The 27,759-nt window shown below is 41.8% G+C and overlaps 1 protein-coding gene across 3 annotated transcripts in view; it reads left to right on the top strand.

Moving 5' to 3' along the window:
* Window positions 1-4,168: 4,168 nt before the first annotated feature.
* Window positions 4,169-27,759, top strand: part of XPO4 (exportin 4) — a 76,085-nt gene continuing 52,494 nt past the window's right edge. The window contains exons 1-2 of one of the 3 annotated variants that reach the window (XM_038132578.1): window positions 4,169-4,397; window positions 25,263-25,368. In XM_038132578.1, coding sequence (XP_037988506.1) covers window positions 4,317-4,397; window positions 25,263-25,368 — 187 coding nt within the window. In that variant the 5' untranslated portion in view covers window positions 4,169-4,316. Of the gene's footprint in view, window positions 4,398-20,398; window positions 21,816-25,262; window positions 25,369-27,759 lie in introns of those variants that run through there. The other 2 variants (XM_038132587.1, XM_038132596.1) reach the window with 2 other exon arrangements.

Raw genomic sequence — 27,759 nt, 5'->3', positions numbered from 1 at the left:
AAATGAGGTCTACTGAGAAAAAAAAAGTGCAGGCTATGTAGGCAGAGATCTTTTGAACACTGCTGGAAATAAACCTTAGGAACGTCTTAGGAAATCAAGCACAGAAAATAAATCAAGATGTATGTCCTGATAAGAGATGATGATTTCTAAAGCTTCTACCTAATCAGTGATGAAAGATTAATTCCCCACCAAGCTTGCCACTTGAATGCTTGCAGTTGTCATTGTGCTTTTGTACTAGTCATCCGCTTTCCTACTGACTGTGATTTCCTTACCTCATATAACTCACTGCTCAGTCACTTCTATTTCCTTGCACTAGACTTTGTCAGATGCTCCTGACTACAGCAAATCTTTGCCAGTTTTATTATATGTGTGCATAGGACTGATTAACACATTCAAAAGAAACCCAAATTCATGACTGCTTTGAACAACCAACTGTTGTTTCATTTTCCTTAACATTTTAATCTTTAGCCCAAACTGGCAGTAGCTGGTTGGTTTCAGCTGTGAGAGAAAACAAGGTAGAAAAGGACTGCTAGAGCAGGAAGCCCAGGCTCCACTATCAACAGCACTCTTTCTGGCAATGACTCCAAAACTTTGAACTATTTTAAGAGGATTAGCACCACAAAAGAGGAAAGCGTGAAGGAACAATGTAATGCATCTTTTTTAGCCAACAGCAGAAATAGCTTCAGCATTCACTCTGACAAGATAAATGAACAATCAGCTTTTCTAAGACTAGCCAAGAGAACATTAAGATTGTAATATAGCTGAGAGAAGATGTGACTACTTGAACATGTAATTTTTACTGAAGATTACTCCACTCAGTCCTCCCACTCAAAATGAGGACAAGATATTCCTGATGATGATAGGGTAAAATGCATGATTTTGTCTGCACAAACCATACCACTTTTGAAAGAGGAGAGGATTTAATGAACATGCTAAAGTGTGCCCAAATAGGCAAACTTCAGGGCAGAAGGGATAGGTACAGATTGATCCAACCACCATGCCCATTCAGGGACTGGCAGATGGATCCTGTGGTGTCATACCTTACCTAAAATGGAATAACCACCACAGCAGTATAGACTGAAGTCTGACCAAAGTAGGAATCTGAAGGCAAGGTGGACTGTGGCAAGGACAGCATGAGCAGGGCCACTCCATGAGGATGAATAAGCTGAAGTTGACCACAGGACAGGCAGGGCAGTGATCTCACCAAAAAGGATGCAGTTCCAAAGGATTTGGGTAGGGCTGGAGTAGTGACAGGTTTTCTTGAGAGTCCAAGACAAGGCAAGATAATGAGTCATGTCCAGAGTCCAGATAGAAAGTGAGGCCAGAAAGAGTAGAAGACAGAGTAAGAGTAAAGATCCATGCAGGAGAAAGGATTGGAGACAAGGCTATATATTACATATTGAAAAAGGACAACTGATGAGCCACAATGCGAGGAGACCGGGCTTGGCACAGGCAAACCTAAAGCACTGCACGTGCTAAAGTCCCAGGTGAGGGTGTCAGGGCAGTTAAGGCCCAGCCACGCACTTTACTTGGCCTGACAGGAACCAAGCTAAACGTAAGTGAGCAGAACACCACAGCAGTCAGCAAGGCTACCTTTATAGAGACATATTAGGTTGTTTTTACAGGCATGCAGCCAATAGATCAAAAGAGCAACTAGTCCTTTTTCCTCAGCACTTGTTACATCACGACTGGAAAACCACATTGCACTCTGGGGCCCGCACTATGAGAAAGAAGCTGACAAATTGCAGTGAGTACAGCTGAAGGCAGTCAAGTTGGCATGGGGGTGGGAGCATCTGTAAGGAAAGGCTGAGGGAATTGCATTCAGTCAGAAAGCTTGAAAGGGAACCCAAGAGTTTTCTTCCAGTACCTGAGATTATCAAGAAAATGCATCAACGGTGCCTATTGCAGTGCACAGCAGCAGGGTGAGAAGTAAACGACACATGAGGACATCCTGATTTAAGGGGGAAAAGAGGTCACTGTGACGCCAATCAAGCGTTGACAAGGTTGCCCAGAGAGTTGTGCACTCTCCATTCTTGGAGGTTTTCAAGACCCTGCTGAACAAATCCCTAAGCAACTTGATCAGAAGGCTGAAGAAACAGAAGGTGTGTGTAGAGACCTCTTGAGTCCTCCCAACCTGAAGAATACTATTCTATTTCTTTTGCTTTCATGGCTATTCAAGTGTGCTGCTAAACACACAAGGCCACAGCAGAATGAAGGACCTTTGAGCATGCTGAAAAAGTTGTTGAAGAATCTCATTTTGATTACAATTACAAGTACAGAAGTACTCAACTGAAGTAGTCCTTTACTGAACAGAGAATTCTTTAAAATAGGGTTTTTTCATACCTTTTAGGGACTTTTTTTACATTTTACCTCTTTTTACACAAACTTCTAAGTCTTTAGCTCTGGGTTGTGTTCTTTAGAGTGAGACTCATTGTACATTGTGCTGTTTGCCCAATAAACACACTCCAGGACTTAAGTGTGTTGTCAAATTCTCACTACCTTCGAACCATTCCATCTCTGACTGTTGTTCAACTTGCTGTATGTTGAGCCCTCCTTTCAGTGCAGCCCTGCTGATCTCCCCATATTCTTCAGCTTTGAAGATTAACATTATCCTGAAATGCATGTTCTAGTTCTACCTCCTAGGTAAGCCCCAAAATCAATAATTTACATGGTTCTATTGGTACTTTTAAACGTGTTTAGTAATAAGCACTGCCATGCCCTCTTCAGCATTGAAAGCTGTCATTTCTTAGGAGAAAAACCCTTGTGTTTTTCTTTGGAATGGGAAAGATGGATTTCTTGTTGTCATTCGTTTCCTTGATTCCTTCTTCCTCTTTGGCTATTACATTGTATCATCTGCATGGAAACATTATCCATTGACACTCAGATTGTGCGTACAGTCTACAAGTACTCAAAGCTGCTATCAGCTGGCTCAGTTAGCTGATAAATTCCAAACCTCGCATAAATTCAGCACTTGAGGTCAGCTAATGCCTCCCCAAGGCTGAGAGAACTATGGCTGGAAACACCTGACGCTTTTAAGAGCAGAGTGGTTCCAGCGGGTTCAGGGGAACACAACAGCTGAGGGTGCTCAGTGCTCTGCGCTGTGACGGACATGCTCTGATCTGGAACTATGCACTGAACACTCCTTGGCAATTGCAGATCTTCCATTTTGGCTTCATCTGAAGGTATCAAAAGTTCCAAGTCTGCTCTAGTGTGCAAACTGAATTGGAAACCATTAGATTTGTTTAAAAGGCCAACTCTTTAACCAAAATGAAATGCCACTGAAGGCATAATCTGAGAGTCCTTTTTCACCTATGGCTGCCCAACAGTGCTCTCTTCAGCACATCTTTTAGAGTTGACACTGTCTTGTGACTCACGACCAATAACATGAAAGGAGCTCCGGGTGGATTTATGTGGAAAAAAGCGCATTTTACAACAGTTTTAAACATTGTTGGGTTTTTTGTTGTTGTTTTCATTTGGGTTTTTTGTTTTGTTTCGGTTTGTTTTGTCTGCTGTAAACCAGTTCATTTGTAAAGATGCTGACCACCCTCTTCCCTCCCCACCGCTTCGTAAGCTAGATTTTATAAACTCAGCTTCTCATCCCACCACAGATCTGCAAGCACTGCAATGCTCAAGAGGCTGCCAGCAGCCAGCGCCTGCGGCCGCGCTGGCACCTGAGCTCGTTGGGAAGCACAAGGAAGTGCGTGTAAATCTCCAGGGAGAGTGCCAAGAGGATGGTGCCAGGCTCTTTTCAGCGGTGCCCAGCGACAGGACGAGGAGCAATGGCCACACTTGAACACAACGAGTTCCACCTCAACACGAGGAAGAACTTCTTTCCACGGAGGGTGCCAGAGCACTGGAACCGGCTGCCCAGAGTGGTTGTGGAGCCTCCCTCTCTGGAGACATTCCAAATCCACCTGGACGCGTTCCTGTGCAACCTGCTCTAGCAGACCCTGGCTTGGCAGGGGGCTGGACCGGGTGATCTCCAGCGGCCCCTTCCACCCCTAACAAACTGCGGGCCGGGCAAGCGCGGAGACCCGGGCCCGGCGGGGAGCGGCGGCGGCCCCACCCCGCGCCTCGGGAGGTCCCGCTGCGTGCTACGGGCCGGGCCCGCCCCGGCGGCGGCCGGGAGGGGCCTGAGGGGCGGGGCCGGGCGGAGGGAGGCGCGGGGGGCGGGCGCTGTCCCCGCCCGGCGCTCGCGGTGCTGCTGCGGCGCCGCCGCCGCTTCGCTTCCGCGGCGGGGCCGGGCCGGGCCGGGATTGGCCGCGCGGCCGCCTCGCCCCAGAATGCAGCGCATGGCGCGTCATTGAAGAGAGACCATGATGGCGGCGGCGGCCGCGGCGGCGGGGGGCGCCCCCGAGGTGATCGCCCAGCTGGAGAACGCGGCCAAAGTGCTCATGGTGAGGCGGGCGGCGGCACCGCCGCGCCCGGAGCGCCGCCTCGCCCCCGAAGGGGAGCCCGCGCCGGACCCCTCTCCCCTCCCCGCCTCCGTTCCCGCTGCCCTCGCCCCTCGGGCGCGGGGCTCGGGGCGCAGCCCGCCGGGGCGCGCCGCCTCCGCCGCCCCGTCCCGCTCCCCTTTCGAGCGGCCTCCCTCCCTTCCTCTCCCTCCGCCGCCGCGCCGGCTCGTCCCTGTGGCCCCGCAGCCGCGGCCGGCCCCGCCGCGCACGCCGCGCCGCTCCTCCATGTGCCGCCCGCTCCCCGTCGCCCCCAGGCAGGCTCTGCCGACTGCCCGCCCCGCCTGTGGGGAGTCCGTCCCCGGGCCCCCGCACCGCCACTGTCCGCCGCCCAGACCCTCGCCGAAGTTGCCAGTGGGCAACTCTCCCTCCCTCTCTCCCGGGACTGGGGCGCGGGGCACCTCCCGCGGCGGCGGCGGAGGAACGGCGGGAGGTCGCGCCCGTCCCCTGCCCAGCGGGGTCAGCGAGGCGCCCTGGGCGGCGTGGAAGCGGCCTCGGGAGTGGCGCGATCCGGTTCCAGAGTTTTCCTTTAAGTGGAGGGGCTCCGAGGGGCCAGAGGCTCACGGCGCTGCCGCGTTGAAGTAAAGCCATTAGTGGTGCTTCGCACTTGATCTGTTTAATTATCAATTAACTGTCCCTGATGTCTGTGTGTTACCTTATTTTCATAACTGCGTGGAAAAGAACGCCCATATGGCAAAGATCAGAAATGCGATGGAGCTGGATACTGATAGTGACCATTGGTGTTAAAGCATCATAGGTTTGCATTGTTGTAAAAGACTTGTTTGAATGAAAAGCTCTGTGTTGGCTGGTTTAGTTTACAAGTCTTTATTGCAGATCTTCTGTTCGTGTCTAGCTGAAAGCCTTCCCCACAGAATTTATCACTTACCAAAAGGTGGTTCTGACAGAAATAAAGTTTGTAAGGTGTTGCTATTAATGGGATTTCAAAAGAACCAAAGTAATACTAGCAAAGTTTTTTTTGGTATCAACAATTAATCAATGGCCAGAGCCTGAATGATTGTGTTTTAAGGTCTCACTGAAGTAGCCCAACTGTAAAGTGAGAGGTGATCAGCTTTAGTCGTGCGTGTCCCATCAAAATATGTGTGTTACTGCTTGTCAAGTAAAAGCCTGAAAAACACTCACCGTGTTTCCAAGCAGGACAGTAAAGATAGGTAGCTTGGCAGCAAGCACTAGTCTTTTTTAGAAAAATACTTCACAAATTATGCCACTAGTGATGGGTTTCAAGCTTTGAGCTGCTTTTGATTCGTGCATGCTCTACAAAACATGTCTGTGTAGATTGTTAGATGTTCTGGTAATGTCTATGTATCTCTGTTTTAAAAATAACACAAATGCAGTGATTACTAGGAGAGTTTGGCTTGGTAAGGAAAATCGGTAGTAAGTATTACTGTGTAACAGAACAGGGGTGTGGAACGAAGCTGGTGGTTAAGTAGCTTTCAGTATCAAACCGCTAGCTTGTGCAGTGGTGTCTGCAAAGTCTTATATCTGTGCTTGAAGACTAAAGGTAACTTGTTGTGGGCGTTGTTTCGCTAGCATAGCCTGCTAGCGCAAAGAGGGAAAAGCAACTTACTGTGGAGTTGAATTAAATAAAAACTTCAATACAGTGAAAAGGTGCAGGCCTCTTATGGTAATGTTTGTGATTCTGTTGAAGAACAGTTGCTGGACTTGCTGGTAAAATACATCTTGGGTCTGCAAGCACATGGATGTTAGGATCCTTGTTGAATTTCTACCTTCTTCCCTACATCCTCTGACAGTATGAAATCTGACTTGTTGTGATACTTAGCCTTTTCTTTTATTTCTTTTCCACAGCTGATTTTGGAAGTTTCATAGACAACACTAACCTGGGAAGAACTAGTTAGATGGCTCTTACCGAGGAAGCTGCATGAAACAGAGACATTCACTAGAGCTATCTGTGAGGGTGAGGACTCAGAATCAGGCTTTAAGCAGGGTTGGCTGTGGAAGAGCTGTGAGAACTGTTTCGGGTCATTGCCCTGTGTTCTTTCTCAGAAATCATAGAGTCTTTGGAGGGATGCAGGAGAGGAGTGCAGCTCAGCAGGTGCTTCACAAAGGTGGATGTGAGACCCCAGAGACTGAAAGAGTTACGAGTTCTGCTCCTGTTCTGCCTCACTAGCAACTGTTCAAAAAGAAGGGCATAATTATGTTTTAGGACTGCACCTGGACGGTGATGGTCTGAATTTCATTTAGCCAGAAGGCTGCACTGTTTGGTTAAAGGTCCTCTTAGGGATGAGGGTGGGAAGTTATCTCTGTGTGGCAGATGGGAGGGGTGAACTGATCAAGCAACCTGCTGGGATCACTTAGAAAGGTGTTTATGTAAAAATCTGAGGACTTGTGGGGTCCAGGTATCCAGGTGATGAACCTGCTGCTAGTGTTGGAGATCATGAGTCAGCCACCTTGCAGTGGAGCCCTACCTGAAGCAATGGGAAAAGGCAGAGCTGTGAATGGTCTGACAATAGATGGCAAAAGGTTTTAACTGGGCAGGGAGCTGTGGAGGGATTCAGCAAGGTTTTCTTGTGACAATCTATCACAGCTGAGACAGTGGCAATAATTGCAAAATACCAATGGCTAGGGATGTATCAAAGGTTTTTCAGCATTTCAAAATACAGAGCAGGGAGTGATGTGGTTTACTTGATACTTGCCTTGATTTCAAATAGAAATACTAAACCTCGAGGAAAATAAGGGCATGCTAATAAAAAGACCTGAATGTGTTTAATTAACTTTCCTTGAGGATAAGCATGGATTATGAGTTCTCTAAATCTTTGAGAAGTATTTTCATAATTTTTTTTTCATTGCTCTGGGTTAGTTGAGTTTTCCTTTGAAAAATTACTTTTTAGATATCAGATAAAGAACACCCAAGTCCTGATCTCCTAAATTGCTGGTCTTTATGGACTTTACAAACCATGGTGTGCCATGTTTAAAAACTGGAAATGTTCAATCTTTTCTCTCACCAAGCTCTTCTACAGCTGCATGGAAATGCTTTTCCCTTGTTACCAGTAATGCCTTTCAACAGGTTCTAGGTAGCTCACGTTCAAAAGGCTTAATTTGAGAAAGGATTGGAATTGGGTATAAATTGACAAATTGTAATAAAAGATGAAACTTATCTTGTCATTAGCTGCCAAATAGGATTTTGAAGGCTGGTGCTGTGACTATTTTCTTTAATATGCATAAAAGTATTTGAGGTATAAAAATTGAGTATGTAATTCCTTTCTAGTAAAGATGTATGGTGTTCACCTGAAGTATGATCCCCATTAATGCTTTGCTGTGAAGTTTCTCAGTGCCACAGGATGGTATCCACGTTTGGCCTGTGTGAATTTGGCTTGGTAAAGACCATACACCAACATCTGTATGAACTGATTTAATTTACTCCTCCGCTGTTTCCTACTGGCACAGTGTCCCCTGACCATGTATCTCCTATCTGTTATGTTCTGTTTAGTTCAGGTGGTAATTAATGCCAAACATAATTAGTACTAGTTAAACACTGTTTAAATAGCTGTCTTCATGGATTAGAGAAGACATTGGTTGTATTATTAAGGAAAGAAATGTAAATTTCATCCCAAAAGTGAGAGGACGAAGTAGGAAACATGCCTAATACCACCTAGTTATTGCTGAGAGCTTATTAAAGCAGGTTGTAATTTTCTAGCATATGCTATTCTCTGACACCTAAATGTGAATTCACAGGTTATTGCTTGTTCACCCCACCTCCCTCCAAAAAGAAGTGCTCTGTTCTTACCTGCAGCTCTGCTTTCTCTCTTGTGACCCTGTGCAGGAGATATTAATATTGCTGAGATGACATAGGAATTAAACAAGGGAATGGATTTCTGTCAGGTTAGCAAGATGTATTGGCTATCTGTGCAGCCATTTAGGTTGCAGAGCTAGCACAGGGGCACTGAAATTAGATTGTTGGACACGTACAGAGCTGGTCTGCCCCTGCTAGTGGTGAGTTGTCAGATTGGCTCAAGTGTATAATATACCTCCACTGTACAATTATCTTGCTAACTCCGACTCTCCTGATATTAGAAATGCCAGACTTCACTTAGAGCTGCACACTGAAAAGAGAAGAGGTTACAAGTTTCAGAAGGGAACATTCCAGCTGGAGAGAAGACAAAAAATCGCATTAGGTGTGATTGGTGAAGGCAGTGGAGCAGACTGTGTAGGGAGACTGTAGGATCTCCTGTCTTTGGAGATATTTAATACTTGACTGAACAAGTCTCTGAACAACCTGATCTAAGTTTGAAATGAGCTCTTTTTGGGCAGGGCATTGAGCAAAGTAGGTCCAGAGGTCCGTGTTAGGTTGTTCTATGTGGTGTGGCTCTTGGAAAGCTCAAAGAACATTTGGGCAAAGGCAGCAACTGACAGAATGAGAGGACATAGTCTTAAGCTGCACCAAGGGAAATATAGGTGGGATATTAGGAAAAATATTTTTACAGAAAGAGTGATCAAGTTCTGGAATGTTCTGCCTGGGAAGGTGGTGGAGTCACCCTCCCTGGATGTGTTTTATAAAAAGACTGGATGTGGCACTTGGTGCCATGGTTTAGTTGAGGTGTTAGGGCATGGATTGAACTCAATGATCTTGAAGGTCTCTTCCAACCTTGTGATTCTGTGATTTTGCAGAAGAATTCCATTCTTTAAAGTTTGTAGATGTTCTGTTTTGACTGTGGTCTGTTTCAAAGTGTGAGTGCTGGATGTGTGTGTGGAGTGATGTGGATTCTCACATCACCACCTTCTCAGGGTACCACTTAGTTTGTGATTCATCCTGCTGTTCTAAGGCAGATTTCAGGCTAAAGTTGGGTGGTCTGACAGTGGTCCTAGAATCTTTACTTTCAGATGTTCAAATAAGCTTACAGAATAAGAGCATAAGGGAGCACGTTAGTAGGATCAGATTGTTTATACCATCAACCATGGCAGTTTATATGGTTGGCTCTTTTTGACCTACCTTTTGTGGAGATCAGGCCTGTTGTGGTAAGTGTATAAAATTGTCAGGAAATAAACCCCCTTGCCTTCTAGCTAGTCCTCAGAGATCAGAGGGGCTGGGCTTAATTTCTCATTTATAACCACTTAGGCACTAAAGTTCGGTCACGTTGAATAAGAACTTCCCTGGTTGTGGAGTCACACAGGGAAGCTTTATTGAAGCAGCAGACTTGTTAGATTGCTGATAACTGCACTAGACCTACAAAATATACAATATGCACAGTGCATAGCTCTGTGCACAAGTCTTCCCAGGTAAGCTCTAAGGCAGTTAGAGAAGCAAATCTTACCACAGAGTTGTGCCTGCCTTGGGGAGGAGAGAGTAGCGAACCCACTGACTTGTCTGTAGAGTGGGGTTGTATTCTTGTCCTTGCATAGTGAAGGATTTCAAATATCAATTTGTAGTTCATGGACAAATGGATGAATGACTGCAGTTAAAAATCACTGACTGCCTGTTGCTGCCATCGTAGGTGTAGGGTGGGGGAACATCTGTTTTCTTATTTTCATATTGGTAGGTGTGGCTTTTAATATATAAACAGGGAGTGAATGAGGGTCTTTGGTTATCTTCATCAAAATGAGCTACCTATCTTGTGGCTGAAAAAGACAGCACAGAAGTGTGGTATTCAGTGTGCTCTTCCACTCAGCTGAGGCAGCAGTGGTGGCCATTGACCCAGGCCTTCGCCAGGTCTTTACCCCCATCATTGTCTCCTCAGAGGAACAGATCTAAACCAAGGCTTGTGCACAGTGAAGGGGCAGTGAGGCTGAGGGCTGGCACAGAGACCTGGGTGCTTCTGCACTTCAGTAAGACAACATTGGGCTCTGGGGCCTCTGCTTCAGCCCAGGCAACATTCAGGTGTTAAGCCTTGCTCAAGCCCAGGCACAAGATGAGCAGGTGGCCTAGCTTGTGGTTTTGCTCAGTCAGCCTCATCAATTCTCCACTGTCTCACATCTTGACATAACCAGCCAGCCTGTTCTTCACAAAGGCCATGATAATCCTTATTCCACAAGAAGTTTGGTTTCTTGTTGCAATATGTCTTCATTGTGAGGCAATTTTTCAGACTGTGAAGCGTGGCTCATAGTAAGGTGAAAGGGAGAGATGGAGTAGCTCTGCTTTTGTTATGGCAGGTTGCCTGTTGGAAGAAATCAGACAAATGAATCATTCCAGTGCTGAGAAGATTTGTGAAAGTCCTCCAAGTTGTCACCCATGAAACAAGCAGGATGTGTGCTATATTATGGCTAGAATTGAGAAAATTTCTGCTCAGATGGGGTTTTTTCTGGTGGGTGCTTGTAGCTGCTGTTAGAGAGGTCTGAAAAGTAAGGATGATTCTTTTACTAGTGGATGCTTTACATTATTTGAATTAGCAATTTCAAAAGCTTGAGGTGTTGTCATTGTTTTTTGCCCACAAATGGGTCCAGTTGCTTTTGGAATGCCTTTTTTTTTTTTTTTGAGTTTATATATATATTATTTAGTCTTTATACATATATATTACATGCTTTTCTGAGTGTAATGGGGTTTACAAGTGTTTTTGATAAAAAGCAATATAGTTCTTTGAGTGAAGCCTGCTGGTTCATAATTGAATTAATTCTTAAATTATGAGAAATAACTATAAAGTGTTCTGATTTTTCTTCTACAGTATCCATTGTGATTTTGTATAGTTCTCCATCTTATTGCACCCTCCAGTCATCTCTTAGCTAAACTGAAGGGTCTTGTGATTTTGTCATATGGGATGTTTCCCCATACATTAGAACATCTCTCTGTAATTTTTTAGATTTATGATACTGTTTTTGGATGAACTGATCAGAATTCTGCAATGTGGATACTTGAGGATTTTAGGTGGTCGTAAATTTTTTATATTCTTCTGTATTCCTTTTCTAATAGTACTTAACATTGTACTTTCCTTAATGGCTTCAGAGCAGCAAGGTTATGTCTTCAGAGAACCACACCCAAGCCGTTCAGATAATTTTTTGGAACAGCACTAAATAACTTAAGAGTCCATCGCATATATGTATGGTTTTTTCTTCTTTTGTTTAAGAGCTCGTATGGTTGGTGCATTTTACAGGCACACAGTTCAGATTACAGCCTGGGAGATATGTGTGCATGCAGTGTGCACCATGCTAGTGGAACTCTTAACTGGGAGCCAAGAACAAATGTGCATGGAGCTTATCTGTACTAAAGTGAAGAGTTGAGATTAGAGAAGTGAGAACTGATAGAGGTTCTGATATCTTTGAAAAGTAAATATTGTGTTTGATGAAATTAAAATCTAGTGAAATGGGATTATGCATGCTTAGAGTTTATTTGCCCTGACTGTTTCACAGAGGGAGTATTTGTCTTTTTGAATCAATATGTTTCACACCCATTTGACATGTCACCGTTGCACTGGCATATTTCTATATTTTGTTCTGAGTAATTGATGTAAATACTGTGTGCTTGCTTCTGCATTCATCTGCTGGGGAGCTTCATTAGTCCATAACTCCATCTGGATTATTCTTCTTCAGGCACTACCTACTGCTGTTTTCCCTTTAACCTGCTTCCTAAGAGTCTTATCGTTGTTATGCTAATCTGTGTTCATTAGTTAATTAACAGCTTTCCCTATGGAGAGGTGGAAGAAATCCTCCTGATTATTAAGTTGAGCTGATCCTGTCACAAGCAGATAAGTAAAATACTCCTTTTCATCAGTTTCTGACAGTGTTTTGATTCTAAAAAGTCTGTCTGAATTAGGTGTACATAAGATCTCTGCAATTTTGATGTGTAGTGGGGTGTATGAGTGGCATAAACCCACATATGTGCTGGGAGATGTGGCATACAAGGGAAGGTGTCAGATCTGAGCTGTAGGAGATGTTGGTCCTTTGGACTTTGAAGTCCAAAACATCTTGTTGAAGAGGAAGTAGTTCTTGAGATAGGGATTTTAGGGAATGAAGGAAAACTGACAAGAGGATATACTTAAAATAGTCCCTCTTCTTCCTCTCTCCCATCTTCCAAAAGGAAAACCCCAAACTTTCCTACTTCAGAGACATAATGAGTGACTGCTGTGCAGTGCTGTCTTTGGCCATGCCAAAACGTAGGATAATAGTACACCCACCTGAGTGGTTGCGTAGTGAGCTAGATTGGGTAGTGAATTCAAGGAGAAAAGTGTCTTTTAATTAAAGTAATTTTCACTGTGTTGCATTAGAGACAATTCTACTATCTTGACTGAGATGAGAGAGCTTGCCTATGCTCCTTGAAGCAATTTGGTCAAATTATATTGTTAAACCACTTAGGAAGTAGCATATACAATTATCTTTCTTTTCAAATCAAGACTGATTTTTTTTTAGTTGAAAATACATTTTAAAAGTTATTTAAGTTAATGTAGGAGCAAGTGAATAATGGGTTTTGCTTTTGTTACTTTGTAAGTGAGATAAGTTGGTTTAGTGGTGCCTACCAAATTCAAAATTTACAGAACTACAAAAGTCAGTGTGAAGAAAGGCTAAAGGTGTATCATGGTTTGTGCTGAAATTATGAATTTCACTCTGTTGTCATTCAGGCCTGTTTTAGGTGCATCTATGCAAAATGCTAGAGGCACAGCTGTGGTAGTGTTGGAAATATGCCTTATGCCAGGATCTCTTGAAGGCTTTGTATAATTAATCTGTGACTGTGAAATTAGTGAAGTGCAAAAAGGTGTTTTGCCATGGAATTTTACAGTTTATGATGGTGGGCTCTGGTATTTCAAAAGCCTTGGCTAAGGTGAAGAACATCTGCAGTCCCAGGCTTCTAAGTATGACCTAGGCTATATTTTTACGGGAGCTTAAACCAGCCTAACACTGAGTGGCAGAGAAAAAACATTACTTGTCTTATTGCTGGATTGATTATCTGCTAGGTTAGTGAGCTGGACTGGCTGTCAGAAGGACTTGCCAGCTGCCAGAGCTAGCACAGGATAATAATGTGTGTCTAGGAGTGGAGAGGAATTAACATGGCAGGAAGGAATGGAAGATCTCCAAGCACCACAGCCTTGGAGTTCTGGAGAGGCAGCCCCTCTTCATTACTGTCAAGTTAGACTATGATCCTGTTATAATGACGGAAAATAATAATACCAGCATCCTTCACAAATGTGTTCTGAAATCTGTGCATTGGAAGAGCTGCAGAAAAGCTACATGGTACTGCATTGGAATGAGTGGTATGTTCCTCAACTTTCTATTTCAAGTTTTTTGGAAATGTATAATTTGATAGTTTTTAAGACACAAGGAAGTGATTGAGCCGTGTTCTATCCCTTCTTCAGGCTGCTTCGGAAGGACCCTGAATTTTACTAATTTACATCACAAGTAAATATCCTGGCTGCATAGGTTTTTGCTCCAACAGTGTGTGAAGGAGGGCAGGGGCAGTTTGCAGAATTCAAAAAATGTGTGGCAGCATCATTAACGTGGAGTGTGCAAATCTAGTAGCTGTGTTTATTGACTTGTACCACAGAACATCTGTGGCTCTGGGACTTAAGCATTGGTCTGCACGAAGATCAGTGGTGCAATTGGATGAAAACCAACATTGACTTATACCTTCCCTTATTACTGTGAAACAATGTTCCAGCTATCATTAATTTTGGCAGTAGTGATGGCGTGCAAGCAGTATCAGAGCTAAAAAGCAGCAGAAACAGTTGTACAAGCACAAACCACGCTGGCTCATTGATGAGTCACAGCAGGACTGCCACTTGTGTCTTGTGGCAGTACAAAAGAAGTCATATCTGTGCACTGCCTGCCTGGGGATGGGTAGAAGGTATCCAAGCTGGTGATGTGGGGTTAAGTGCCATCCTCTCTGGCCCAGCATCTGTGTGTGTCATTTCTCTGCCTTGAGCAAGCAGCAAAGGTTCTTCTCATTTTGATTTTTTTTTTGTTTGGTTCTGCAAATAGGTGGTCTTCAATGTTTGGTTGTGAACTTCCCCAGAACTGATCTGCCACAGCTTGGTCTTGTATTGGTGATCCTGGCATTCACATGGTCCCTTAAGTCAGTTGCTCACTCATCTTGCCATGACTTCACACAGTTGCTGTTGGTGCTGGCAGACCCTGCCTGCCTGCTCTGGGTTTCACCTTACAGCTCAGTCGGTTTCCTCTTATGTTACACCCCTCATCTAAAAGCCACGTTTTACACATTTGTCACTGGTGGATTTCATGAGGACGTCTCCACAGCATCTCTATGTACATGTGTGTGCAGGAAGTGGAGATCCCCAAGTGGGAGCCTGTATCTCTGTTGCACAGGACTGCAGCCTGTGGGGGGGAAGGAATATGTTCCCCCTGTGCAGCTAGCTGCTGGTTTCATTCTAGGTGCCTTAAAGATGAATTGTGTGTTGTTGAAGCTGTGGCTGAAAAGTATTACATTAACCTCCATTCATGTTAGGTGCAAAGAGAGCTTTGCATTTTTTCTGCATCATCATTTTGTTTTGGTTTTTGTTTTGTTTTTCATCAAGGCCTTAACTGTTCACATTTAGTTTAGCTTTTTCATCTCTTGGGCCACTGGCATCTACTGTTTATTTTGCTAATAATGTTGCTGCTATTTGACTTCTCTTTTAACCACGGTCTTGGTAGCTTCCCAGATGACTACATCTTGCATTGTTAATGAGGAAATGTGCAAATAAGTTTACAAAACAGGCACATTCCTTTCTGGCAAGGAGAGTATGAATAGTGCTTTCCTCACCTGTCAACAGCAAGCACCAAAGCCCAAGAACAAAAACAAATGTACTTCTTCCTAAGAGAATTAGGGAGGGTAAGCTGAAAACCCATTATTTTGTGAGGTTGTTTTAAATGGGATTAGGAACAGATGCTGGGTAGCTTCAGAATAATGAATTGTTTAATGGGGAATATATAAATATTAAATTCGAATATCAAGAGAAATAACAATATTGTTTCTGGAGCTAGTCTTCTGTTCATTTTACAGTAATATTCCCTCTAAGAGGGCTGAGAATTAAATATATGATTATGACCACATTTCTTCATGATCATTTTTTCAGTGGAGCCTGAATGTGTGGAGCCCTTTGACCGTTCAGAATTTGAGACTTGGCTAATTTGTGCAGGTTTTTTAGTGTGAGCTCAGGCACTCACTTTAAGGGAGTCCTAAAAATTGCATCTTCTAAATGAAATCCCAAAACATTTCTGCAGGCATTAAAAAAACCCCAACTCTTATCATGGAAAACTCATGTTTAGAAGAGGTTTTCTCAAAATATGTGTCATGTGCCTGCTTCTGTATATCAAAGGATGAATACAGACATGTGTAACTTCTTCAGTATCATGGTTCAGGCTGTATTTGCAAGAGTGGAACAAAGTGGTAAAGCAAGGTAAAAGTAGAAGACATTTTACTGTCTCAAGTATGTACAATTCTAGATGGATTTTTTGCTGTTTCCCAATATGGGCAAACTTGGAAAGAACTTTTTTTGAGGTGTGTTCAGTGAAAGTTCATAATTTTTCCTGGGTTTGAGTGAAAGATGTTATTCTCTTCACAAAATTAATTTCAATTTCACAAATTCTCTTGGCTTTCTTATCTTCCACCTAATGCAGGTTATGAATTTCCTCTGGCCTCTGTTCTGCTCCTCTTTTTTGCTAAACCTTGACTTCTTGTCTGTACCTTGTATCTGTCTGTATCTTATTCTGTTTTCTTACATGATTCAAATATTGTACTTTGTGTGTGTTTCACTTGTGTCGTTAAGTTTTCATTAGTGCCCTAACATTTAAAATCCATTAATAAAGGCAGGCAATTTAGGCCATGCCATTTTGAAAGTACAATAAACCAAAGGAGTTTTCCACATCAAATTTAGATAAAATTTAAAACCTTCCTTATCTTGCTTTTAATCAACTCTTACTAAGTAACTGTGATAGGACAAAATGGTTTTGACATTTTAACGAGATTGATGGTGGAAAAGCGCTAAACTGTGAATTTTGGCAGGGAAACTGGCTGCCCTGTGTGTCTGCCTTTCTTCATTAGCTTGGTGGGAAGAAATGCCTTTTTGATAGGAGTCAAAGCCTAAACCACTCAGAAATTGAAATTTATCACTATCTCAGTTTAAATATTTCATGTAGTGATGGCTTTTGTCTTGTATTTTGGGGTCTGTGGTGCATGGGGGTTACCCCTGTGATGTCTCACTCCACTGCATGTGCACACTGTAGAAGGCTACATGGAAGTAAAAGTAATGCCACCCGTGCAGCAATGGGTGGTTATAGCTGTTCTTTCAGAAAGTATAATTTGAAATTGGACAATAGGAAAAAAAAGAATATGAGACACTTCTTTACACACAGTATGGAAGTTCCTTTTGCAGAAGGAGAGCAGATGCTGACTGTATTTGATGTATAGTGAGTCTGATAAATGGGTTGTATATTGTGTACATCTCAAGTTATGAACTTTGGAAAATGAGTATTGCCATTACCAGCGTTATTATGATCTCCTGTCTCATAGAAGAATGATCACAATGGTTCTTTCTTTACTTCAAACTTTCTATTGAAATTCACTGTGTACTGTCCTGGCACATTTTTTAAAGTGGTGTCTGTGCTGTCTCATAGGCACAGAAATGAGCAATACAGAGGTGAGCCACTTGAATCCTATCATCAAGTTGCAATCAGGATTTCAGAGGCTGTGGGTAGGCTAGGATCCTATCTCTTGCTGGAGAACCAGTACCTGTCATGGGGATAGTCCACCCTGCAGTGAGGTTTGCGGTGTGGTGGTGCTGAGATTCCTTTCCACCTATTACCCATGTGTCTTCCATGCCTCCTTGTGAGGAAAAAGAGAAGCAGCTGGAGTTGGTGGGAGCTGAGGGAGAAATTTGGTTCATTTGCATTTTTCTTTCTTGCTTCAGGGTAAGGAGGCCAAGCTCACTCCAGCTCCAGGAGATGGTCAGATTGCCAAACTAGCTATCATTCAGAATTTAAGGCCAGCCACCACCAGCCCTGTGATACCTGAGGAGTAGCTAGAATGCATGGGGCTTATTTTCTGCTGAATCTCCCATTTCTTAATTTTGAAGATTTTTCTTTTACACAGTGAAAGGAAACAGGAGAGCGGGACTTGAGGCTTGAATGCAGTTGTTGTAGGGGCACTTTGACTTTTTGTATCCTTTAGTAGCATATTTTTAGGGTTCCTGTGCTACTACAGTCGTGATGTGCCATTTTTACTGAAGTCAAAGTGGGTTGATTTTATTTGTTAACATTAAATGCTTTTAAAAGGTTGGATTTGGAACAGTGAGGTTTTCTGTAACTGTTCTGTGTAGTTGTTCTGTCCTCTTACATAGTGAGTCACACTTTGTCTTGATTGAGCTTTCTCTGGCATACATGGATTGACTTCTTGTTGCTTTGTTGGATCTTACTGACTTCAAGGGACCATGTGGATTTTCCCATTGCCATCAGTCAGTCAGGTATTTCAGAAAATCTATTTTGCCAAACAGAACTGCAGGTCAGACCTCATTTGTGCTTTGAAATGTTAGAACAGTGAATGTAGAGATTAGGAAATAAATAACATTTATTTTAAGGGTCTGAACTGTAGCCTCATGTCAGCATTCATCTTCTCACTGTCAACAGCCAGACTACTGTAGGGTAAATATCCATTATGGGATGTTTCTCAGATGTAGCTGTGTTGTGCACATAAATGAAGGGTAATTTCAGTGGAGAGTCTTTAATAGTCTATATTTGTGGATCAAATTGTTAGTAGAGAAGTAAAGTCTCAGTAGTGTTTGTTGCTTGCCTTGGAGAGTAGTCTTATCTCAGAAAATGTTTTGTTGTTGATGGTAATGATTTACTTTGGCTCTTTAGTCAATTAATGTGTATATATATAGTATCTTACACAAGAACATTACTAAATTGAGAATAGCTCTTATTGCAAACTACAATTTGTCTCCTGATTTACTTGCAAAAGACTTAATAGCATATTTCAGCTTCAAAATATAAAGCAAAAGTTGATGAGGAAAAAATAGTCTTTTTTCCCTATTGTTAAGTTTCTGCATGAAAGCAAGATGTGAGTGAGTAGGTGTGTAGGAGGCAATTCCTCCAGCAGTCACACATTTGTTCCAAATATATACTGAAAAATACTGGGCACTCTGGAGTTTAAATAATTCAAGTCATAATTACTTTTGGAGAAGAATTTTTTTTTAATCAAAGGAAGTTTTTTGTTCAGAAAGTCTTTAATCTCCACCATGTTGTCTCTAGTGGAATTCTGGTTGGAAGTTATTTATTGCATCTTTCTTACCAATCTTAAAAATAATCTTGAGTATCCTTTGAATTGGAGGCTGAGTCACTGCTGTAATTTAAATGATTATTCAAAATAGTAAGTGTAAAGGAAGTCATTGGAACATAGCTGGAGATGGTTTTTTGTGCCAGCTGAGTTTTCTGTAGTAACTATTACTCAAAGCTAGGCAGTCATGTCGTGACTGATCTGACTGGGACAGCAGAAGCTGTTGTTGTTATCAGTTGTCTTAAATTCCTTCTGGCCTTGTGCCCAAAGCTGGAACGTCTGATCTACTTGTAAAGCAGTAGCAGAGCTGAGCATCTTCATCTGGCCTGAATTTGTAAGCTTGTGGCATCTGCTTCATGAGACAACAAGACCTCCTTGCATCATCAGTGTCTGCTGGAGAAGTAGGGTGACTATCTAGGAACAAAAGTGTGGCTAATTGTCCAGTTCTCTGTGCCTGACCCCTACATTTAATCTCTTAGATTAGCTACTTTAATAAGACAAGTGACAGTTTTTGAGTGTGCTGTGATATATTGTAGGAAAAAAAGCTTATTTGAAACACTTGAAAAGTGTTACTGCTAAAACTGGAATGGAAACTTGTTATGGGTTGACTTCACAGAAGTCAGGGTAATTTAGTCTTGGGGCATGTTGCTTGATATGACTTTGGTAGAGTTAAACTTAGAAATCTCTTTATTCTGAGTCTAATTCTTTTGTATAAATTGCTTATACAGCAGAATTATTTTGGGGAGTAATTCTTTCAAGGTATTTTTGTTATTTAAGTTATAGAAATCTGGTTTTAGTGGGTTTTGGTCATCTTGGTAGAGGAGCACGTTAATTTAAAATTGAATGGCTTTTGATTATTTAATTATGTTGCAGCTGTAACAATTGCTTACATGGGTGGAGTAATATATTTAGCTGTCCCAAATGCAGTATGTGTACTAGTTAAAAATTATTGCTTGCCCCTGTGTTGTTTTCCCCCTTTTTTTCTCTTTCTCCTTCTATTTTTTGCCTGTACTCCTCAGCTATGTTATCACCGTCACATGGTGTTCCCCTGCACATGGTTCTCAAGTTCACTCATGATCTTTCTCCTTTGCATATGCCTCACTATTGCTTGGCTTCCCTGCCTGCTGGGACATGTTGGCAAACCATCTGGGCTTCCTTTATTCCCTGCTTTTCTGAGCGTGTCTTGCCTGATGGTGGCTGTCAGCAAAGTCCAGACCCAGCAGTGCCATTGCCATCTGTGGTAGCTTTTGCTTATCCTTGTATATTGACAGAGATCTGTTTCCTAAGCTCTTCCCCCTGGGTTTCCCAGGCTCTCTGCAGCACAGAGTCTAGGCACCATTCTGAAGAACAAGAATGTCTTGAACTGGGTTTTCATAAGCCAAGAGTGGCCCCCAGACCAGAGTTTGGGAACAGTTATTATTGTACCTTTTGACTGCAAGAAAGGCATGATTCCCCACATATTTGGGAAGCTCAGTTTGGAGAGTTTGTGGTGAATTTTATGAAGTCACACTTCAGTAGAAGTATCAGATTTTTGTTTCTACTCGTGTCAAGTTTGTAATGTACTTCACTTGCAGACATAAACATTGCTTTTGGCAAGAAGGGCTCCTACTTGGCTTTAATGCTAGCAGGTACAAGCAATTTGATCCTTTTTTTTTTTTTTTTTTTTTTTTTTAATAAACCAAGAAAATTCTCTTAGTAGGCATGTTTGACTTTCCATAATCTTCCTAGTGTTTAGGCTGTGCTGTTCATAGGGGACCTTTTTGGTAGGTGGGAATACTGTGGGTGTTAGCTTAAAACACTCCAGTGTACTCTCTCTGTGTTCTCCCTAGCAGTGAAGTCTGGAGGAGTGCGTGAGTGTTCTTTGTGACATGCTAATTTGCAGATTTCCCCCAGTGTAATTGTAGGAAGATGCTGACTTTGGTTGTATTCAGTGCTGTCTTACCATAGCAAATGTGAAAAATCAAATTTTGTCTTAGCAAGTTTTTTTTTCCTGCAAGGAATGAACGCTGCTCACCCTATCCTTAGTTGTGTTTGTATTTGATTGGGGCCAGGATTTTTCTTAGCAAAATTTTGATGCAGAAGTATCAATGCAAGATGGTTAACTAATATTTAAATGAAAAACCATTCTGTTATTGATTTTCATAATAATGTTGTCACTTGAATAGTAGAAGTTGTTACTTCTAAGATACTATCAGTGTCTTAAGTAAGCAATAAGTAAAACATTCTCTGGAATCCACATTGATATTAGAAGAAACTACTAAACAATCAACTTCAACAAGGTGTTGAAGGTATTGAAGAGGTCAAGATTCATAGTCAGAAACCAATTCAGTCTTTTTTTATTGGCCTTGTAAGAAGATAGTAATTTTTTTTACAGTGAGGGTGGTGAAGCACTAGCACTTGTTGCCCAGAGAAGTTGTGGATGCCCCATGCCTGGAAAAGTTGAAGGCCAAATTGGATGGGGCTCTGAGTACCCTGGTTGGGTGGAAGGTGAAAGTATCTCTGCCCATGGTGGGGAGTTGGACTAGATGGCCTTTAAAGGTCCCTTCCAACTATTATGTGATTCTGCAATTCTATTCTGTGGTCTAAAACCACTAAGAAAATAATGTAACTTCTAATATATGATCAGAAAAGTTGTATTTTGTATATCTGTGATGAGTGACATGAAACTGCCTGAACAGAATCACTTTGCATGGTGGAATTTGATGCATTTATTTTTTAAAGCAAAAGGTGTTTTCAGATAAGTGGAAGGAGCTAAAAAAGCAGACTTCTAATGTGGATGTGGTGTTACTTCTTCAGCCAGTTAGTGGCAAATACAGCGTGACTTCAGCTTTAGTCTTAATGAGTATCTTGTGTTTGCAACCTGTTTGCTTCCTTTCTGTCTATTTGTATCTATTACTTTAACTTATTGACACTTTCCATCCTGGCAAATAAGTCATAATTACACTATATTTTTAAAACGTGTGTTACTGAGGTAGGAAATGCTTGTACAAAGCAGGTGATTCTGAATACATATGTGTAGGTTCAGTTTCTCTGTATACATCTAACTACTCCTATTGAAAATAAAAGAAAATCCCAAAGCCCTTATTCTTCCCACATGTATATCAACAGATGTTTCCTAGTCATGTGTGTACTTTTCATGGCAGTTGGTCTCCCGTCTTCTGCAATTACATTACTTTCTCAGGAGTTGTCCAGGCTTTCAGGTAAGTTTAGTGGTCTTGCCAGTGTTAGTGCTAGTCTGCTACAGTGTTTCTACTCTTATCTTTTTTCAGTTTCCCTTTCCTTTGAGTGGATAGCTGCCATTTGAAACAGTAGTCCTGCTGTATCCTTTTTATGGGCGCTGCTGCTTCTGGTCCTTTTCTGTATCCAGACAGCTTTGGTAGTTGAAAGGTTGTAATTTTATTTAAATGCTGTGTCACATAGGAACCCTCTTCTTATAGGGCAGTAGCTTGTTATGCTAAAATCAGAAAGATGGTCATTTCCAGGAGAAGTTTTTGTAGGTAACTTGGAGGACAAAAGAGAGAACAGATAGTTAGAGGTAATGTCAGACAGTACAGAAAGGAAAGTGATATAGCTGCAAATGGTTTTAGTATGCCAAAAGAACTTGCTCATTACCTTACTATGTTTTAATTTCTTGTAAGTTGGATAGTAGAGAAGAGTTGGAAGAAGACAATTAGAAAGAGCACAGTGAAAGGGTGTGTGTGCTCTAGGGGACTTTCCAAACATGATGAATATTATGATATGTTTCTAACCCTATTGTGCCGAGGAGGTGCTGGCCACCAGGGCTCTTGGGCTCACTGAGCCAGTGTTCTTATAATGTGAAATTTGCCCAGAATGTGTATATGCTGGCCTTTTCTTTAAAGCAAAAACTAGCTGGACTTTACTTTCATTGTACAGATAAATATTGTCTGAATGCAGTGAAGGCAGTAGATTGTGAGCTTTAAGCTCCCTCTGGTGGCTTTACTGTTCAAACCTTTACTGTTGCACTTGTCTGCTCTGAATGGTTTTGAGAGTTGAAGTTTGTAATGTATTATGAAGTTATTGTCATTTTAAAAATTAATACAGGAATATGATATGCCATGTGCCTTTCCAAGGTGTCAAATGTCTTCTGTAACTGGACTTCTACTGGAAGTAGAAGAACTAAAATAATATAAAACAAGAGATCTAGTTTCCAGTTATAATAAGCATAAAGGAAGTATTTCCCATAACACTTTTCTGGTTGTTTTTTTAGTGGTGCCACAGTTTGCAATATCCCTGAAGATGCCCTAAAGTATTACAGGACAGTGAAAATAGATAGGATTTCTGTATGGCAAACTTAAATATAATGTGTTAATTAGTTTGGACCAGGTAGCCCTGATTTGGTCTTCTTGCTCTAAGGATATGACTGTAAATGACCCTGGGTTTGCAAAATGTTATGCTTTGTCACACCCAAAGGATTTGTTCTAACATAGCTATAATTAGTGAGGCTTCATGAGACTGCAGAGCTGTGAGCTGCAAGGTCAGTAGTGTTGAAAGAGAAATGTCACTCCGCTCCTTTTCTCCCCATCATTGCACTGACTCTGGCACTAGTCTGGCTTTTTGATGCTTATTAGAGTAAAAAATGTTCATTCCGCTTGCCCCTGGATTCCCCCTCTATCCTCTTTTTCTTTTGTGGACTAATTGATAGAAGGTATCATGCAAAGAGGTGACAGGACCATGCAGGTGGGACCAAAAAAGGAGTAGGAGGACCTCTCCTTTTGGTAGCAGAAAATTATTTTAATAAGTCACTTGTCTCAAGAAATTTGATTCTTAGTTCTTGTGAAATATCATTGTGCAGAGCTGCGTGTTCCTTGAGACTTAAAACTATTCACAGGCACTGCACAGCAACAGAGGCTGTAGATTAAATGCACCTAAAATGATAACTGGTGCTGGAAAAAAACAGGCTATCACCACCCATTATGTCCCATACTGTGCTGGTTTAGGCTTTTGTGTTGGATTATGGTGAACCAGACTGGGGAACTGATACGGATGAGAAAATCTGGGATGATTTTTGGTAATCACTTCCCCAGTCTGGTTCTCTGTGCATTTGCACAAATGCTTGCCCATACGGGGGGGGGGAGTGGGAACTGCCTTTTTTTTGGTTGGTTTGATTTATTTGCCACAGCTCTGACTGGTGTGTGTGTCAAGCTGCTGCTGTGTAAGTCATTCCTGCATGTTTGATAACCTGCCACAAATATTCTTCTGGCATTCTGTACAGCTAGTTCTACAGCAGTGAATGTAGCTAGAGTCCATGCAGAGAAGGATGGTCCTTCACACTGCAGAAAACACAAACAGCTGTTCCCATTAGCAGCAGCTCCTGCTGCATGCAGGACAGTTGAGAAATCACAGAAATACCTGTTAAATCAGATTTCTTGTGGTTTATTTCCTGGAAAATATTTCACTTATGTTAAAAGCATTGGTCTTGATGCTTTTATTCCCGAAGCAGTGGATATAGACCATGACTGAAAGATAGGTGGCACACATGGTCTTCTCAAACTGCTAGGGACAGGGCTGGAATGTGGAGTTTGGAAGTTCAGCTGATGTTCTATAACCTATGCTGCTATGCTGTCACCTTGATCCTACTCTGCAGTTTGGATGTGATCTTCCTACATGTCTGCATGTTCCTTTCTCAAAGGTTGGCCTCAGTTTTGCTTACCGTATTTGTGGTATCAATCGCCTGCAAGAGTATCTCATGCCATGTGCAGTTCAGATAAACCCTAAAAAGCAGAAGTTAGAGAATATTAGTGGCAGAAGTGGAGAGCAGTGTGGTGCTGTGAGCTGCTGATACTTTCTGCATGGCTGTTTCTACCTTGTAGGGCAGTGTGGGGTGTTGGGGTTGCGCAGTGAGGTGAGGCTGCAGTGTAAGTAGCTCCTCTGTGCTCCGTAGGCACCTCACAGGATTCCAGGTTATTGCATGGTCTCATGCTTTACCTCGAGCTGATTTTTGGGTAGAAACCTCCCTGGAGCTGGCTTTCAACAGAAGAGCAGCAGGTGTTACCTGAGCAGCCAAGGTGCCCAGGATGTAATAGGATGGGTGTAAGCTGAGGAACTAGCATAGCCATTCCCAAATGGGCTTACTTGTCTCTTCAATCACACCAGTCCTCTGGGTGTCAATTTTAATATTAAACACTAGAGGGTAGTATGTTCCTGGTATATACTTTATTTTAGAACATATCTGTAGTGATTTTTAAATCCCCTGAATTTATTATGCAACTACATATTTTAAAACAAATGTAGAACTAAAGAAAAAAATAGTGCTTTGCTTCCAGGACTGTGAGCGTGCTTAGCAGCATTTAGTGATGTGCAGTGGTATTTTTGGTCTGAGTAGAAAAAGAATTGGATTGAATTTAGATCTGACTTCTAAGTTTCTTCAGAAACATTGTTAGGCAACTATACTTAAATTATTCACTTTCTGCCTGATACCTTGATATTCACACCTGTGTGCATGCAATGTAAATGCAGGCTGGTGTATAAGAAGAGGTAATGCCTGAGAACAAGTAGTTTTGCCAAGAGATACTGGGTTTTGGTGTTTAACAAGGCAAACATTTATGTGTTTGACATTCATGACATTGACATGACATTGTTTTTAGTATATTTTTGATCAGTGCTCGAATAACTTTTTTTTCTTTCAGGCACCACCTTCCATGGTCAACAATGAACAACGCCAACATGCTGAGCACATATTCTTATCATTTAGAAAATCAAAATCACCATTTGCTGTCTGCAAACATATTTTGGGTAAGTTTCAATGAATGAATTTAGGTGTGTACATTCTTTTATAACTGGATCTGTGCTGTTCTTTTGCAGCTGGGACTATGAACATCAGTTTTGATTTTAATGACGGATGTTTTTGATGGAGGGCAAAGCCTATTACTGTCCTTCTTTGTTTCATTTCTGTCAGTTTCAAAGCTGTAAGGTGTAACTTCATGTAGCTAAGTTCCTAAACTGATTTAATAGATTTTCTCTGCAACATGATTATTGTAATACTGTCTAATCTGTGCAGCTTGTGCAGCTGCCAGTAGTGTGGTTGCTTGGCTTTGTGCTTGCTTCCCATTAAATCAGCCAACGATGCAATTTTATGCACTTCTACGAGATTTTGCATTGGTGCTGAAATTAGGGTTTGTTTCTAGTTGAACAACTTACTTGCTGTTGACAGCTCAGCTGGAGGAAAAGAGGAAAAAGCTAGAAAAGTATCTGTCCACCTGGTAGAAGCAAGACAGTATTGATTGGAAATTTTGTGTGATTATACCTGTGGAGAAAGGAAAGAGGCAGATACCACCCTTCATCAGAAATTTCTTTAATGGAAGTGCTCTAAATGTGATTGGGTAGCTATTTATAAAAGAAAAATGTTTTTACAGGTGCTATAGAGACTTATTAGAGTTTGGCAGCTAGATCTGAATATTACAGGAGCAGTAAAGATGTAAGATTGCTGCTCAGCACTGTAGTATTGACCAGACGTGAATGCTGGGGACAGGTGAGGGGGAATTTCAATGAAAACTGACTCTGAGACCTGACAGGGGAAACCTCAAAGTTTGCACAAAAGAACACATGCCAAAACCACAGAAAACAACTTTTCTTTTAAGGAATTTGCCAGAATGAACAGAGAAATATTATGTTGAAAATATTATTTTCATACTTAATTCATTCTGTGGTATTTTTTTCACAGTTATTTATAAATTTACTGGATTAGAGACTTAGAATTCATGAATTTTATGATGTCAGTATTGCAGACCTACTGCTATGTTATGCTCTGATATATAGATCAGGATGTGCTTTCTTTCCCACACCAAAATTTTCCTCTACAAATGAAGTTCTTCTGGGTTTAGTATATTAGAGAAGTACTCCATCTGGTTTGGAAAACTGCAATCAGACTTTTTGCTTGATGGCTCAGCAAAATTGATGCTTCTTCTTTTCACGTTGATTTTTAGAGAAATTAAGGTGGGTGAAAACATCCTTAAGTGACTTTGTTTGCAGACCATTTGGATCTAAGGATACATTCATCATCAATCAGAAATAAATAATGAAATCGCATGAAATCTTAAATGTGGCTGGTTGAACGGAATATGATGCTGATTTTAATACTTTTTGGATGTCTAGATATATTACATCCTTAAACTGTTCATGTGCTACGACCACTGAAAATCCCGCATGTTTCCATGTGGGGCAGGTTTTTTTTGTGGGAATGTAGGCAGTATGATGCTGAGACCTGGAACTTAGACACTTTTTCAAAACTTTATGCTTCCTCAGTAAGTATCTGTACAGGATGGACAGAAAGAACAGGTAGTTAGATTTGGGAGTTGAGGAAGAAGAGGCAGGGATTGTGAAATCAGGAACCAGGAAGGGAAACAAGCTGTTCATGATGCAAAATAGAAGACTTGAAGTGTACTGAAGGGATGTGTGCAGGAAGGATGGGCTGGAAAAACCAGAAAACCAAGTAGATGGTTTTTAAGAGAAACAGGAAAAAAATGGTCAAGACAGGAACTGGAGTGGAGGTAGAGAGAGATAAGAAGGATGATGTCATTTGTGGAAAGAAGAGTGTAGGAATGACACAAGGAGAATAATGGAGAAGGTGAGCATATGGGAAAGGGGAACAGCCATTACTGTGTTGTCCTTTAGAAACCTGGGGTTGAAGCCGGGAAGCACAAGGCACTGCATTCTGCTGTAAGCTTCTAGCTGCTCAGTGCACTGGCAAAACTTGTCCTTTCTTTAGTAAGTTCCCTGGAGGATCGTGCTGCTCTGGCTGATTACAGGCTTACACCGGGGGCTGCAGCTCCATGTGTCAGTGACTGCACTTGTGTGGCTGCGGGACTTGGTGCAAAGTGGAAATGCTGTCCCTTTTTAATTATATTCTTTCTTTGTGTGTGTATGAGCTTTGTACAGCTAGAAAAGCTGAAGGCCCAAGGTAACAAGTGCCAGAATTGAAATTCCCATGCAGGAATAATTCAATTTGTTTTTATATGTGTTAGACATACACATTAATCTTTTACTTAAGTGGTTACTTAGTTTTCCAAATTAAGATAAGTAGATTTAAACATGGTTTATTTTTATTTAAGCATGTTTACCTCTGTGGGTTTAGATTTGGATCCTGATTAAATTACTTTAAAATATTTTAGCATATTAGCTGCTATC

This window comes from Motacilla alba, chromosome 1 (assembly GCF_015832195.1).
Source record: "Motacilla alba alba isolate MOTALB_02 chromosome 1, Motacilla_alba_V1.0_pri, whole genome shotgun sequence".
In the NCBI taxonomy this organism is placed as follows: domain Eukaryota; kingdom Metazoa; phylum Chordata; class Aves; order Passeriformes; family Motacillidae; genus Motacilla; species Motacilla alba.
The sequence above is the reverse complement of the archived record's forward strand: the minus strand, read 5'-3'. Positions and strand labels throughout refer to the sequence as shown.